We start from the raw sequence: 16,730 nt of genomic DNA on the forward strand, positions 1-16,730 counted from the left end.
AGGTCTAAAATGAAAAAAACAAAAACAAAAAAAACACACAATATCCATCACAAGAGGAAAGTTCATTAGTTCTCTTTCGAAACAAAGTAAAAATAATAATTTCTAACATCACCCTACACCACAAATAACTTACGACCCATACTTCGCTTTCTTGTCTAAGATCCTTGATGCATATGTTGAAATGACCATGTCGTAAAGAAGGTGAAATTGCATCCATGCGAATAGGGTAACTGGAACAATAGCAAGACAAATGATAGGAATGACCACCCGTGATTTTCCTGGTAGAATAATGAAAAGAGAAGCACAAAAAGTTATCATCATGGTTGCTATGGAGAGGATAAGGGTGGAAAGGCCTACTATCATCTTTTTGGGTAAGGATTTAAGGAAATCTTCCTCTGCATAACATGATGTGAGGATGCCAAGAAACATCAACAATGAAGTTGAGGCAGAAAGCAGAGACAGAGCATCAGATATTATAAAGACCATAAAAACCTTCTCATTTAAGAAGGTTGGCAAGCCTGAATCTTGTTTGTTGCCACCTGGAACAGTAATTGCTGCTGCAAACATAATGGTAACAATCAGAGCAGCTACCACTGTACAAGAAGATGCTGTCTCCTTCATCCATTTTTCTCCTTCTTTCACCAACTCTTTATGGCTTTCTGTAAACAATTCTCGAGGTCTTTTACCATCTGCATTTGAAGATTCTAACGTGAAAGGAGGGACAATGCTCTCCACCTCCTGCATTTATTAAACAAAACCTCATAAGACTATAATTAAGATATAAAAAAAATATTAAATACCTTGTAACTTTGCATCTTTTTCCTTTTTTTAAGAATGATTCTATCTATTATAAATGAAAAGTTTATAGGATTAAAAAGTGAGAAAGATTGAATGCCCGAAAGTTAGCATGTTGAGTTTTGTGTATGGTATAAGGGTTACTTTTATATGGCTTTTGATTTTCACACATGCGCTATTTTACATCAATTATGGATATACTTATAAAATAGTGGATGTGAATGAGTGTGAAAGAATACTTTTCTTTTTTATACAAAAATACCTAGATATGCAAGTATATACAAGTAGAGCATTGTAATGTAAGGATAATAAAGTGTAGTGATACTTCGAATCATGACAGTTACGACTTGGCCTTGGGCTCCTAGGCCTATTTGGCCTAGTGTCTAGGAATTTTTATTTTTTATTTTAACTTTTTGGGGAGAGAGGCCTAGTAAATAGGATAAACTATAATATTATGGTACTCTATAGGTTTTATCTACTGTAATTCATAGGTGAAATTACATAAAAAGGACTAAAATTAATATATCAAATCAATGAAAACAATGTTATAGATAGTTTAAATATTATAAAAGATAACCACTTTTTATATTCTGTACATTAAATTATACTGTTATTTTAATTTAACAATTTAATGACTTTTTTTTATAGGAATCAGAATATGAAACCACCCAACCTTTTACTCTATTTCATTTCACTTCCATTTCGTATTTGTCAATTTATGATTTTCCCCCTTTTTTAATTATCTTATTTCCGTTCATTTTCTTTATCTTATTGGTGGGATATTGAAGTAGTAGTTATCCTCGCACATTCTGACTTTTACGTGGATCCCTAGTCTCCTATTCACTCACGCATTCTCACATTGTAGTTTAGAATAGAGTTTCCAAAGAGTGTCAGATAATTAATCACAAGAGAACTGAAAACAACTCATCATTGAAATTATATTAAAAATATATAAATAAATAAAGTGAGGGATATATGTATTATACCTTATACCATTGTACTTCTCTTTGCATAAGAAAAGCTGCTCCTGGAACCGTATTACGTCTAGCAGAAGGTTCGAACATCGCTGATATATGTAATATGGTATTTCCATCGTTATCAATCTTACTAATTATTGTGTTTAAAGGAGATCTGCATAGGATGCGAAATACTTCATGCTGACGATGAAGAATGGCCAAGTCAAATAAGCTTCGATTCGTGGAATTTTCACCATACCATACAAGGTCAGGACATGCTTTTAGCATTTCGGTAACAAACTCAACTCTCCCTTGCTTGACAGCTTTGATCATGGCTTCAATAACCTTACCTTTTCCTAGTTGGTGAATATTCAAACCTGGTAATACTTCGCACATGCGAAGTAATAATTTTTTGGATTGGTGGTGAAGAAGCTTCAATTCATATATTTGATCGATTTCTGAGTCAATAATCAAAACAATGTTTAGTCAACTAAATGAGAGAGAAAAAAAAAATGAAGAAAAAGGAAGTTGACCACAATGCTCCATGAGTAAGATATGAAATTAATTGACTAAATGTATCATACCCGGGAATTTAAGGAGATTCCAAACAGATCCTCGAACTGCAAAGTGGAAAAAGAAAAAACAAAATCAAATACGCATACTTAAAAAGAATAGAGAACAGTTAGTTAGGGTCGCTGTTAGTAGGTTACGCATTGCTACCAAGATTAGTTTTGCTAATGTAGATTTGTAATGTATTTATTCGAGTAGTTAGAAGTTTGTTAGATCCTAGAGGAAGCTATCGACGTGCTTTACAGTATACATAGAACTGTAAAATCCATGCAGAGTAGAGAATCAAATCTCCATTGCCTTGAAAGAACCAGAAATTGTTTCCATTTCTTCAACTGATCACTAGCCGACCCTAGACCTCGGCAACTTAGGCGAATAAGTTGCCCCCAAATGCCAGGGCGAATAAGTACTTTTTTATTTAAAAAAAATGTGAGTTTTTCAATTTTGTTGGGTTAAAAATATATTAATCCTAGTTAATTAATTCAATTATCTAAATTAATTAATTATCCAAATTACATGCAATATCGTGAAGGCACGAACAAATCACCAATCTAAACTAGAGTGTAGTGGAAAATAAATTGACACAATAATTTGTTGATGAATGGGAAACTTTTGCAGGCAAAAACCCCACCGGGTGAATTTCAGGTTATCACTCTTGAAAAATCCACTAATTAAGAATAACTAGTTATAAGTATAAGGAATCTTACCACTACCCAATGGTTCCAACCTATCCCAAAATACCAATTTACAGTTGAACTTTTATGCTAATCTCCAATTATACTTAATCTTGTAGAAACTTCTCCTTTGCACGAATCTCAATCAATAACTAATTGCACAACAACTTGATTGTTGTTGTTTGATGCAAAGTTCTTCAATTCATGCTTGTAGATCTAAAAGAAGCTTGGTACATAACCCAAAGACGTACAAGAGCAGCTTCACAAATGCGTGTATCTCAATAGTGGTCTTTGTGTCTAGGATGATAGCTAAGATAATAAAAAAAATAAAAAAAAAGCTTTTATATCCTCTAGAGACCTAGAACATGAAACCCTAGAAAAGACTTGTCATCATGGGCCAAAAAATAGATTTGCAAATTCAGAATTTGCATACATCGATAGATTGAGAGGTATCAAGGTATGTATTGCAATTCATTAAAGCTTGATAGAGTGGAGGTGTCGAGCTAGGTATTAAGACAACCTATTTCAGCTTTTCTTGTATTGTTTCTTGAGTAATCTTCATATTTTCAATAATACCACTTGTTATACTTCTTTAAAGTACTTCATATTGTTCTTAAAACCACTTAGAACTACATAATTACAAGTAAAGTACATTTTATCATATAATATGCCAATTCATAAAATATGACTCAAACAATTTTTGTATTTTTTTTTCGTCTTAAGAATGCCAAAAAAAAAAATGATTAATGTTGAAAATACAAATGGGTCTTAAAAATTATTGTACTACCAATTATAAGAACTAATTTATATGTTCATTGGGACTTAGTCGCAACTTTCTTTGGGGTTCGTCAGAAAGCAAGAAGAGGCTTCATTTGGTGAGTTGGAAGAAAATTGCAAAGCCTAAGAAAGATGGAGGTTTGGGTATCCAAGCTGCCAAAGCTAAGAATATTGCCAATCTAGCCAAGTTAAATTGGTGACTTCATACTGAGCCTTCCTCTCTTTGGGCTAGAGTGCTTTCCCACAAGTATTGTACCCCGAGGAGGTCGTCCAATTCTCGTTCATTCGAGTCTTGTTCAGCTACTTGGTCTGCTATCCGAAAGGGTGAATCGGTCTTTAAAAAGGAGCGAAATGGGTTGTTGGCAAGGACAGCAAGTTATCTCTCTGGTTCGATAAATGGTTGGACAGAGGACTACTTCGGAGTTTAATTGCAGGACCCCTTAACAAGGGGGGAAGAACATATTGCCTTAAAAGATGTGACTGGGCTCTCGAGCTGGACTTGGCGTGGATGCTCTTTCTCCTTCCCTGACAGATTGATCTTAGAAATTAAGGCTACCCCCATTTCCTTCTATGCACGAAATACGGATCGCATCACTTGGTCTTATTCCCTGAGTGGGAATTTCAAAGTGAAAGAAGCTTATAAACTTGCAAGTATGGAAGAGGAAGGGCACTACACAGGCTGTTTGGATGGGGACTGGATTTGGAAGGCCTTCACTATCCCAAAAATCAAGTGTTTTGTGTGGCAGTGCTTACACAAGAGTATTCTGGTCAGTACTGTTCTTACAGCAAGGGGAATGGAAGTTTCACCTATGTGTAAGCTGTATAGGGAAGGTTCGGAGTCCATTTTGCATGTTCTTAGAGATTGCCATATTGCTTGTAACCTTTGAAACTCGTTATCTCCTCCAATGCCTGCTTCTATTTTCTTTGGTTTAAACACTTCTGAATGGCTTAGACAGAATTGCTGCAACTCTAAAACCGCTCCTAATTTGGAAATCAGATGGGGTATCATCTTTTCTTTTGGCATATGGACTTTATGGTTGAATAGGAATGGTGTGGTGTTTCGACATGAGAATGGGCAGCGAAATCTAATGTCAGAAGTCCTCGCAAAAGCAAAGAAATTTGCTTACATTGGTATCAATGCAAAATAGACCTCCAACCAAAGATTGCAGTTAGTTAGCTCTTTCCTCCTCCTGCCTGATTCAAACTTAACTCGGATGACTCTTCACTTGGCAATCCGAGGAAGGCGGGTGGTGGAGGACTAATCCGAAATGATAATGGAGAATGGCTTAAAGGTTATGCTAGAATGTGGGTTTTTCGACTAGCGTGGCTGCAAAACTATGGGCATTACGTGATAGACTCAGATCATGCATAGCTCTCAAGCTTCCTATTGTGATCATTGAATTGGACTCCAAGCTTATTGTTGATCTTCTGCAAAAATCAGATGGCCATCAGAATTGTATTGATGCTTTAATGAGTGATTGTGAGACCGAATTAGGAAATATTCCTAGAGTCCAAATTAAACATTGTTATCGTGAGGCAAACAAGTGTGCTAATGCACTTGCTTGAAGGGAAGCTTTGCTCTCCCAAGACTTTGTAATTTTCTTAGACCCCCTGACAGAAGTTTCCTTGCTTTTAAGTCTTGATTCTGCTAGGGTGGCCTATGACCGTGTTGTTCCTGTGTTTTATGAAATTACCCCCTTTCTACTAGGAAAAAAAAATTTTATATTTTCATTTATTATTTTGTTGAAATGCTACCAATTACATTCTTTTCCACGTCATTTTGTAATATTTTTGTAATAAAGGTTGTAGTAGTTTTAGCATTTTCTCACCAAAAAAAAAAGATTAATAGAAATCCAACGAATCACCATTAAGTAAATGAAAAATGCTAAAACTGCTACAAATTTTACTAAAAAATACTTACAAAATGATGTGAATAAAATAGACTGGTGGTTTGGAACCACTTAAACAACTTAATAAATGAATGGTTGAAACAATTTTTTTATTTATTGGTGACGCTTTAGTCTGTAATGCCTATGTGACAAAATTTGTTATATCCCTAACAGCGTTTAAGTGAATTAGTTATATGAAAATGTAAGAATAATGCACTTAAATGAAAAAAAAAAATTTATAATGCATAACATTAACTAAATTAATGGTTAATAAATTTTATTGAAGTGATATTTAAATATACAATCGCCTCAAATTGTATATTTAAATATCACTTCAATAAAATTTATTAACCATTGATTTAGTTAATGTTATGCATTGTAACATTAACTCAATTAACTAAAGCTTTCGTCTAAGGTCTCAAATTGTATTCAATCGGCCTTGCTAATCAGCTACAAATAACTTCAATCCCACAAGTTCTCAACCACAATTACAAACACCAAATTTATTTCTATCCCACATTTCAAATCTTATTTATATCAAGCTTGATAGCTCTAACTCTGTGCTTTGGAAGTATCAAATAATACTTTCCATTCTTTTGATCATACTCCTTGCTCAATTTTATTGATGGTACATAGCTAAATCTTGAAAAGTATTTCCTAGATAAGAGTGGTACAACTCTAAAAGGTGAGAATCCACTCTATCAACAAAGGAAGACAAGAGATCAAGCACTTCAAACTCTAATCAATGTTACTCTTTCACCCTTAGCATTGTCTATGGTAATGGAACCCTGGTTTTGAAACTCGGACCGTTTAATGAACCGGAAAATCGAGAAGTTCAAGGTTTTTAAGGTTGGGTCGAGGTTCAACTGAGGTCAAATCGTGATGTATCATTTAATTTTTTAATATATTTGATACTTAAATTGGATTATATTTATTAATTTTTCATTCCTAACCAACAAGATGTGCGTGACCCAATAGTTTGCATGCCGGACATGTTATTTCACTTGCTAAGAGTAGGTTCAAGTCCTGCCACCAACATATTTTCATCAATTTTTACCAAAATAGTGACATGGATGAACCGAGTTCTTATAAAACCAGTCCAGGGACCAATTCCTAGTTAACTCGATTGGATCGGCCAGTCAGGTCCGGGTTTAAAAACAATGAGTGGAACAGGACATTACGCAAAGAGTTGGAAGGTTCTTGAATGATGATAGTGTTTATACCATAAAAATAATTTTAAGACGAAGATATGGTTTTTAATTTAATCTATAATTATTTGCTGGCATAAAGCCACATATATTAGTAGAGAGAATGACATATGTGACTTGGTAGGCATAACATGTGGAAGTTTTGTAACCATGGCATATGTCTTGGGAACAAATGTAATGTGTAAGACACTTGTCAAGAAGATAATAAACAAGAAGACATTTGTCACATTGTATGGAAGATGGAGAAGTTAAATCCTACACATAACCACCTCCTCCCTTACTTTGTGGGATAGTTACAAGCTAAAAATAATTTTGATCTACATATTGTTTAAGTAGAACTAAAACAAAGTACATGAAATACAACTTTAGTAAAAGTAGAAACAAAACGAAGGGACGGTAAGAAGTAACAAAAAAGGACATGTCAATTAATAAAGTAATGGAGAGCATGATTTTAGATAGAATAGACTGGAAGAATAGAATTAATGTGGCTGACCCAATTTAATCTGTTGATGATCTATAGTTGACACCAAATTTTAAGATTAATGCTTCGTTGTTGTTGTATCTATATTTTTAATATAAAATAAGGCTATTACTATTTATTAGGTGAGAAAAATTAAATTCTTCCAAAAAATTATTTTTATTGTGACAGACCAAAATTCCTATTGAACAAAAGAAGAAGAAAAAGAAGAATATTGACAATAATTTACCTCATCCAATATTTCTTGCTTGACCGCATTTTTCCATCTCTGATTTTTGGACGCTTATAGGAATTTGGTTGGTGTCATGAGCCAGTGGAATGCATATACCTTGCAGTAGAAGTGACCAATTAATCTCATGTAAAAAGAAAAAGAAAAAACAATGATGAAGAAAAATAAAATTGGAATACTTCATTTTTTTTAATTTTCTAATATCTATACTACTATTTAAGGGACTTCCTCTATTTAGGATCTTCATTTTTTTTGTTCAAAAATACCCATATACCTCTATGTTTAAGTAAAGACAAAATTAAAGGACAATCCAGTAAAAATACAACTCTAACTCCCACTAAAACATTGCCTAAAAAATAGGCCACTCTCCCATTGATTTTCAAATTGCTTTATCCACTTATAAATTAGATTCTAAAATAAATAAATAAATAAATATATATATATATATATATATATATATATATATATAATACAAACACAAGTTTTTTTTTTTTTGCTACAAAATAAACATGTAATATTTGTTCATTTTTTGAAGTTAGCCCTGTGACACTCCTGGTTGTATTCGTAGTTCTAAATGCATAAGTAAACCTTAAATTGAAATTAATGAAAAATTAAAAAAAAAAGCCTCATCGAACACGCAAAGCGCGTGTGATGAGGCTAGTTATTAAATAAGTTTTTAGAAGCTCACGTTTATTTATGTTAAAAATATAATATTTGTTTTTATTAGGTTTTAAATTTTAGAGGTATAACAAGTGCTAAATTGTTATATGTTAGTTGAAAACAACCAAAACTCATTGTTTCACAAGATTTAGACAAATGAATATTAAATAAATTTTGAATAAATTATGCTAATCAAACTTTAAACAAACTAATTAACTTTCATATGATTTTTTTTATACACATATTCTTTGAAATTTCATTAGTTAATACTTATTATTTACACACATTTTCTTTGAAATTACTTATTATGTTTCTTATTTTTTTCATGCAACGCACAAGTTAACAACTAGTTTTTATTATTTATAATAGGGAAATGCTGATGAATGCCCTTAGGGAAATGATTAATAATCCATTTAAGGAAAGTTTTTATGGGAAATGGAAAAAAAAAAACAATTAATGTTTTAATAGCTTTTTCCATTTCTCATAAAAGTGGTGTCAAAACTTTCCTAAAATGGATTATTAACCATTGTCCTAAAGGTACCTATTAGCATGACCCTTTTATAAGAATATGATAAAACTTTTTTTTTTTTTGAGAAAAAAAAAAAGAAGTTCAATAGATGATTAAGTTTTCCACTCTAAATATTCATAAATAAAAATTTAATTAACTTAATCTCCCTTAGTGCCGGGGTCGGGTGATCTCTCTAGGGGAAGGGTCCGAGCGTTGGGTCTCTTTTAAATACAAACGCTTGCCTAATATCTGCTATTGGTATGAGTGCTTAAACCACAATGATAAAGACTGTGATCTTTGGATAGAGAGTAATGGAACTCTTTCCTTGGGGAACTAGGAGTATGGGCCATAAATCCGAGCACCTTCAAACCCCCTGTCTAGGAAAAATGTGGTAATAGTACTTGGTTACTATGAAGCTAGGAAGAAGGAGAAAAAAGAGAAGTCAAGTGCAAGGTCTCAGGGTGGCACAAGTTGCCCACCTCCTCCCAATGGCGGCACTTCCAGTGCTCACGCTGGTGCGCTAAGCTTTGACTTTTTCCAAGTTACAAATATGGTAATAGCGGTGGAAAATGGCGATATCCTGCATATTCCCATACAGAGAATATTTGCCAACCTAAAGATATTTCAAATATCCCTAAGTCTATGACTTCCCCCCCCCCCCCCCGGTGAAGGACACTTTCGAAATTCAAATAGAGGAGATTGATTCGGGCTTATAGAAATTTGAATCCCCTCTACTTTCCTTACTTGGTCAGTTATTTTCGGGATCTATTCCCCATTTGGCTGATTCTTTTGATGGAGAAAATTCTAGTAGCATTAATGAGGTTAACCTAGAGAATCCTAATCGTAGTATTCCTTCTGAGTCCTGCACACATACTCTCTTGGATGGGAATTTAGTTCCACGCAAATGGAAAAAAATGGCTCAAAAAAATAACTCAGATGATTTTACTATGCATGCTACTGTGTTAGGGAAACGTGTGAGACAAAATGGATGAAGATCATCCTAAGTTGCCTAGTAAAAAAAATACAAGTTTCTAAGGGTGATGGCAGGACCTTTTTTGAATTGGCGGAAGCCAACAATCAAAAGAATTGCCTAGTTTGGAACTGTCGTAGGCTTGGGAACCTACGAATAGAGAAAAAAGCTTGGTGAATTAGACTAGACAAAAGATCCTTCCGTTGTGTTCATTGCCGAGACATGGATGGATGAAGCAAGGCTAAAAAAATAAAGAAAATTTTGGATTTTGAAAATATGTTTTTTTTTTCCAAGAAATAACAGGGGTGATGGGCTGTAGTGAATAAAGGGAGCGATGATGCATGGAGATTTATTGGTTTTTATGGGGAACGATGATACGTGAATCTTGGAATTTATTGTTGTGCTCTGGTGATTTCATTGAGTTGGTCGGTCATTTAGAGAAATTTGGTGGGGCAAACAAAAACTAAAACCAAATGCAGCTCTTATGGGATACAATTGATGAATGTGGTTTCTTACATCTTGGGTTTGTTGGGTCGAAATTCACTTGGTAGAAACTCTTTGCTGATGGACACTCAATTTGGGAACGATTAGACCAAGGGCGTGCTAATAATGATTGGCTTATGAATTTCGGTGGGACTAGGGTACATCACTTTTACTCTAACTCTTCGAATCATAGCCCTCTCAAGATAGTGCCGTCTAGTATGGAACCTTCCAGATTCCAAAAATTATTTCGTTTCAAGGAGATGTGGCTTTCTAACACGGGGTGTATAGACACTATGGAAGCAGTTTGGTCTTCACAGGTATCTTCAGACCCATTTATTCTAACAATGCATAAGGTAGACAAGTGAGGGAAAAAATTGAAGTGATGGAGTTAAAAAGAATTTTTGCAATGTCGAGGATGAATTGAGAGTGAAGAGAGATTTACTCAAAGAAGCCTAGAAGGAGGCTATGATTACTGGTTTGAACTTTTGGGTTTTATCAATAAAATATGAAATTAAAGACCTTATGGATAAAGAGACGCGTGTGGTTTCAAAGATCAAAAGCTCAATGGGCAACGCATGAGGATAAAAGTTCTAAATATTTCCACAGTAGAGCCACTCAATAAAGTTGAAAGAATTTCATTACCTTGATATGAAACTGTGATGGTGTTTGGTTCTTGTCACTGGAAGAGGTGGCGGTTTTAATAGTTGATTATTACCATGCTCTCTTTTCATCATCAAACCCGGTTCAAACAGGGAGCACTATTGATTCCATTCCAAGCATAATAAGTGATGACATGAACGCTCAAATATTTGTTGATTACATGACTTGGGACGTAGGGGCGGTGATCAAACAAATGGCTCCCCTAAAGGCTCTTGGTCTCGATGGTATGCCTCCTCTTTTCTACAAGAATTATTGGCAGCTAGTTGGTAATGATATAATTCAATCCATTCTCAATTTTTTTAAATACTGCAACACTTCCATCTCATCTGAATCATACATATGTGACCCTTATATCCCAAAAGAAAAAAAAGCCCCGAACTTATCTCTAAATATAGACTTATTAGTCTTTGCAACGTTTTGTATAAAATCTTTTCGAAGGTTTTAGCTAATAGGCTAAAAAATGTTCTACCAAATATTATAATGGAACATCAGAGTGCTTTTACTAAAAGCAAACTTATTTATGATAATATTTTGGTTGCTTTTGGGACTTACATAGCATGCAGAAACATAAAGGGAAGGATGATTATTTGGCTATTAATAAGGCCTATGATAAGGTGGAGTGGTCTTATCTTGAAGCTGTGATGAAAAAATGGGTTTTGGGGAGCAGTGGATTAAGTTAATGATGGTTTTTGTTAAGACTGTAACCTATTCCATCCTGGTTAATGGGGAGCCAAAAGGCTTGATCAATTCAACTCAAGGCATCCGTTAGGGAGATCCTTTCTCTCCCTTTCTTTTTTTACTATGCACAGAAGGGCTCATGGTTTGATATCCCAGGAGGCTACGTTGGGTAAAATGAAGGGTTTTTCTCTTTTTAGAATAGACCCAAATGAACTCATCTTTTATTTGTAGATGATAGTCTTCTTTTTTGCAAAGCTAATTAACAGGAGTTTCAAAAAGTTCTTGAAGTTCTGGATACCTATGGTAATTGTTCTAGGCAACAGATAAACAAAAGTAAGACGACTATCTTCTTTAGTAAATCTACTTTAGATAGTATTAGACAACTTGTCAAGACAGCATTGGGAGTTCCAGAGATTAGACAGTTTGAGAAGTATCAGGCTTGCCATCCTTGATAGGGAGAAAGAAAAAAGCTAGTTTTGAATTCATAAAAGAGCGAGTCTAGCGCAAACTTCAAGGCTAGGAAGAAAAGCTCGTGTCAAAGGAAGATAGTTTTAACTAAAGTTGCGGTCCAAGCTATTCGAACTTACACTATAAGCTGCTTTAAATTACCACTGGGTCTCTGTAATGAAATTGAATGTTTGATCTGAAAGTTTTGGTGGGGACAGTGAGGAGATCATTGCAAGATTCATTGGGTGAAATGAGATACTCTTTGAAAACTGAAATTAGATGGAGGTGTAGGATTTAAAGACCTCAGCCTATTTAATAATGCCCTCCTAGCTAAACAAGTTTGGCGACTCCTCCACAATAAACGGTCTCTTAGTTATCGCATCTTCAAAACTCGATTTTTTTTTCCAAATTGTTCTATTATGGAAGTGGCTAAGTCAAATTTCGGATCCTATGCATGGAATAGCATTTTAAAGGATAGGGATGTTCTATTGAGGGGTGCACGGTGGAGGATAGGGAATGGGGCCAAGGTTAGTATATGGAAGGATGCATGGCTCCCATCTTTGGAGAATCCTAAAATCCAATCTCATGTAGTGGATTTATTTTCTGAAGCTTTAGTAAACTCTCTATTTTCACCTACTCATAATACTTGGAATGTGGACCTATTGCATCAATTGTTTTCAAATCAAGAGGTTGAATTGATAAAGAAAATCCCACTCGGGCAAGGACTTTCAGAGGACAAGCTTGTCTGACCCTATGTTTCTTCGGGTGTTTATACAGTAAAGTCAGGATACAACTTTCTTTCAAAACATAGAGCATTTGAGTCACAAACTTCTTCCAATACGAGCCAGTATCAAGAGGTTTGGAAACATGTCTGGAGTTGCAAAGTTCTGAATAAAATTAAGAGTTCTCTCTAGAGGGCCTGTAAAAATGCTCTTCCTGTCAGAATCAACCTGGTTCGTCAGAATGTTCTAGCTGAAGACACATGTGAGCAGCGTAAACAATTACCTGAGGACATGATTCATGCAATTTGGCTTTGTTTTGAAATTTTTGGTGTGTAGGAGCCTGACCTGACTTGGAATTTTCACCGAACAAAACACTTTCCTAAGTTTTTGGATCTAGTCCAGTAAATTATTAATGAGAATAAAGACTTAGATCAATTTGCTATGTTTATCAGGACACTGTGGTTTCGCAGATATGGACTTCGGGTTGAAGATAAACCCTTCCCTCTCACAGATATTATCCTAATGGCCAGACAGATCCAGACAGATTTCCTGCGAGTCAACCTAGGGACATCTCTTACTTCCTCAGTTGTTCAAAAAGATTGTGTTTGTTGGTCCCCTCCAATTTCTCCTATGGTTGAAGTCAATTTCGATGGTGCTGGTTTTAAAGATTTAGGGGAGCTAGGTATTGGGTTTGTGGTTCATGACTCTCAAGGGCTGGTTTTAGCGTCAATGTAAGAAAAGGTTCTACTTCCACAGTCCGTTACTGATGTAGAAGCCAAGGTTGCTGTGAGAGCTATCAATTTTGCTTAGGACCTCAGCCTTCCTTTGGTTAATATAGAAGGTGATTAAGAGATTATCATCAAAGCTCTTTGTAGCGAAGATGAATCATTCTCTTCCTTTGGTCACCTTATCGTTGAGGCAAACCTTTCTACGGTTTCCTTTTATTCCTTTTGTGTTTCTCATATTCACAGACAAGGTAATTCAGTTGCTCATAGCCTCGCTAAACATGATAGACATGTTAGTTGTCTAATGGTGTGGATGGAAGATGTTCCACCACACATCAATTCTATTCTCCTAGCCAACTTTGGCTAGTCTTGCTTCTGTTTTTCAATAATGTGTACTAACTTCTTTTAAAAAAACTCTAGTATTAATAAATTAAAAATTTTAATTAAGCCAATTATTGCAATTTTTCCCAAATTAGATTTCAAATTCACCTGAATTTTGTAGTATTAAGTGTCCATCCAATTTAACACTAGTGTTAGGGTTTTAGACCCCAGTTATCACCAAATTAATCAACTTTGATTAAAATAATTAAAACATCAAACAAACATAGACCGCATGACCTGGGAAGCTTATGAAATTGTGGTTTCATAGATGGGGAAGATTTAACCTAAATAATCCTCAAGGCAACATTTTACTAATAGAATTGAAGTTTGTACAATAAACTTAACCCTAAATTTACTGCTACCTCTAATAGTACTTACCGGTTATGACCACATGTAACTTTGAACCTACAGACTCTTCTACTGTGAAATTGTTGCACACAAACTGGAGAGTTTGTGACTTTGAGATCTCCATTCAAAGATTTAGATCAAAAACTGTGGCTAATTGGATACAACAACTTTGCTTTATGACTAGATTTGTTGTTTGCATAAGGTCTCTAGCTGTAGCTCTAAAAGGGTGTGGAAAATCTCCAAATTTGTGTAGAGAAAATACCCCCTTGAATGTGCAAAAATTTGCTCTAGGATTTGTATTTATATATAATTAAGATCCATCATAAATAGCTAAGTAGAAAACCAGATTCGCAATCTGCACGAATCTCAATCAATCGAGATAAGTGGGTCTTGATTAGTCAAGCCTGCAATTGAAAAGCAGTCTTCAATAGTCCACTTTTCTGATTACTTGAGTCTTCATTTGTTCTAAGCTACATTTTTCTTGTTCCAAAGATAATTTCAACTTTAATTAACTAGACAAACTAAGTTCTAAAATATTACATTTTTTCCTGGTTGCCAACCTAAAAATATAAACTTTACAACTAGTTCAAGTCCATTTTGAACTATCTCAAGCACACAATTTATTTCAAACCTTCAAGAACCTTATAACTCAACTGGTTGGCACTTCTTTGTATTTTCAATAAAGACATTTAGGGTTTAAATCCTTCCACTCTGAACTATTGATTCTAATATATATATATATAATGTTTAGAAAGAAAAAACTAATGGTTTTTTTAATAAATATTTTTGTGATTGAGCAAAATTGTATAACAAACTAATATGAATTAAATTAAGAAGTAAAAGCAAACTACCTTATTATTTCTTACTATAATAGGGTAATCAAGAATTACCAACTAACATACTCCATAGTATAATATCCTTACATGATTTTTTAAGGACCAACAAAAATTTAAAAACAAATGTTGGTAGTATTAGATTTAGAGAGAAAGTTTCATATATATCTAATTGTGATTATTCTTAAATGCATTTATGTGTGTGTGTGTGTATATATATATATATATATATTCAATTAAAGTAGAAGCTCAAAAAAAAAATGCTAATCCACTCTTTTATGTTAGATACCCCAAATTATATTTACAATCTACTCTAACTTTTTGCAATTTCTATTATATTTAAAAATATTTTCATCCCATTCAAAACTACTTCCGACTAATTTGAATCCAGTTCAATTCTATACAAAACTACTTCAAATTAATTTGAAACTAATATAATTACTTCAAATTAATTTGAAACTAATACAGATTCTCCTACCAAAACTTACTACTAACTCAAGTATAAACATCAATGAGAAGTTTACCATATTCTAAAGTACTATAACTATGATTTTTAACATATGTTCATACTAACTAAATTTTTATGTTTATTTATAAATATTGAATATTAAAAAAAATTGATTATATCACCATTAAAAAAAATTTCAAGAATTAAAAAGTAAGTATGTAAAAAGGAAAACAAATCATCTTTGTATTTCTTTAAAAATGGAGCAATTTATGCATGAGATTACAAATCACATTTTTAGATTACAAATTAGTTACTAATAGCATATATATATATATATATATATATATATATATATATATATATATATCTCAATTATATTTTGTAAGGCTGCAAACAACATATTTGTGATGTACTTTGTTTATGTTTATATATAAAAGAATGAGCTCCTTAATAGTTTGTTTGAATGGAGGGAGAGGAGAGAAGAGTAAAGTGAATGAGAGGGATATAGTTTAACAAACCTTACTTGGATGTTTTTGAGAGGGGGACGGGGGAGAGGTTTGAAGGGATTTGGAGAGGTATCTTACCCTCCTAACCCCACATTTTATTTCCCCCAAATTAGAGAGATTTGGCAAGAGAAGGGAGTACATAAGGGATTAAAAAAAAGATTGAAATGCCAATTTTTCTTTTAAGTTCTCCTCCACTCTCCTCTTCCTATTTCATTTTGAAAACATTCACATAAAGGGGAGGGATTTAAAACAACCAAACAATGTGAAAGGGTAATCATTCCCTTCTACTTTCATTTACTCTCCTCTCCTTCCTCTCCTTACCCTCTACTCTCCTCTCCTCTCCCTCCAAACTTCCAAACATAGTATAAAGGTCAAGTTGATTCATTAAAGTACTTTTGATAACTCTAATATGGCTTTTCGTTCTACGAATCATATATACTCTTACACTTTGTTTGGAAGTTTGGAGGGAAAGGGGAGTAGAGAGTAAGGAGTGGGAGGAGTAAATAAGAGAAGATGCGAATGATTACCTCTTCACCTTGTTTGAATGTTTTAAAAATTAAGTAGGGAGAGATAAGGGAGGAGAATTTCATATAAATTGACAATAATGACCTTATTTTATTAATTTTTAAAGAAATAAATATAAATTGACATCTTAAAGGAAATATTTTTTTAACCCCCTCCACTCCACTCTCCCTCCAAATCTCTCCATTTTGGGAGAATTAAAAAAGAGGGGTTAGGAGGGATAAGATACCCTTCCAAATCCCTTAAAACCCCTCCCCTTCCCCTCT

The 16,730-nt window shown here is 33.9% G+C and overlaps 2 protein-coding genes across 6 annotated transcripts in view; both read right to left on the minus strand.

Moving 5' to 3' along the window:
- LOC142615706 (uncharacterized) overlaps nucleotides 1-16,730 on the minus strand; it is a 31,202-nt gene continuing 14,472 nt past the window's right edge. For 3 of the 5 annotated variants that reach the window (XR_012840834.1, XR_012840833.1, XR_012840832.1), the window contains 4 exons: nucleotides 7,574-7,672; nucleotides 2,336-2,371; nucleotides 1,782-2,209; nucleotides 1-738 (listed from right to left, as the gene is read on the minus strand). Coding sequence is in view for 1 of the 5 variants with exons in the window: in XM_075788475.1 (XP_075644590.1) it covers nucleotides 11,057-11,094 (38 nt within the window). In the remaining 4 variants the exon portion in view is untranslated. Of the gene's footprint in view, nucleotides 739-1,781; nucleotides 2,210-2,335; nucleotides 2,372-7,573; nucleotides 7,673-10,996; nucleotides 11,095-16,730 lie in introns of those variants that run through there. The other 2 variants (XM_075788474.1, XM_075788475.1) reach the window with 2 other exon arrangements.
- On the minus strand, nucleotides 130-2,147 carry LOC142616516 (uncharacterized). The gene is made up of 2 exons (XM_075789353.1): nucleotides 1,782-2,147; nucleotides 130-738 (listed from the first exon to the last, which is right to left on the minus strand). The coding sequence occupies exons 1-2, from the start codon at nucleotides 2,145-2,147 to the stop codon at nucleotides 130-132; spliced, it is 975 nt and encodes a 324-aa protein (XP_075645468.1).

Source organism: Castanea sativa, chromosome 11 (assembly GCF_040712315.1).
Source record: "Castanea sativa cultivar Marrone di Chiusa Pesio chromosome 11, ASM4071231v1".
Classification (NCBI taxonomy): Eukaryota; Viridiplantae; Streptophyta; class Magnoliopsida; order Fagales; family Fagaceae; genus Castanea; species Castanea sativa.

Coding starts and splice junctions, on each gene's coding strand:
- LOC142616516 (XM_075789353.1), bottom strand. CDS start 2,147: ATGTGCGAAGTATTACCAGGTTTGAATATTCACCAACTAGGAAAAGGT. Junction 739..1,781: donor GAGAAGTACAATGGTATAAG/GTATAATACATA, acceptor TAATAAATGCAG/GAGGTGGAGAGCATTGTCCC.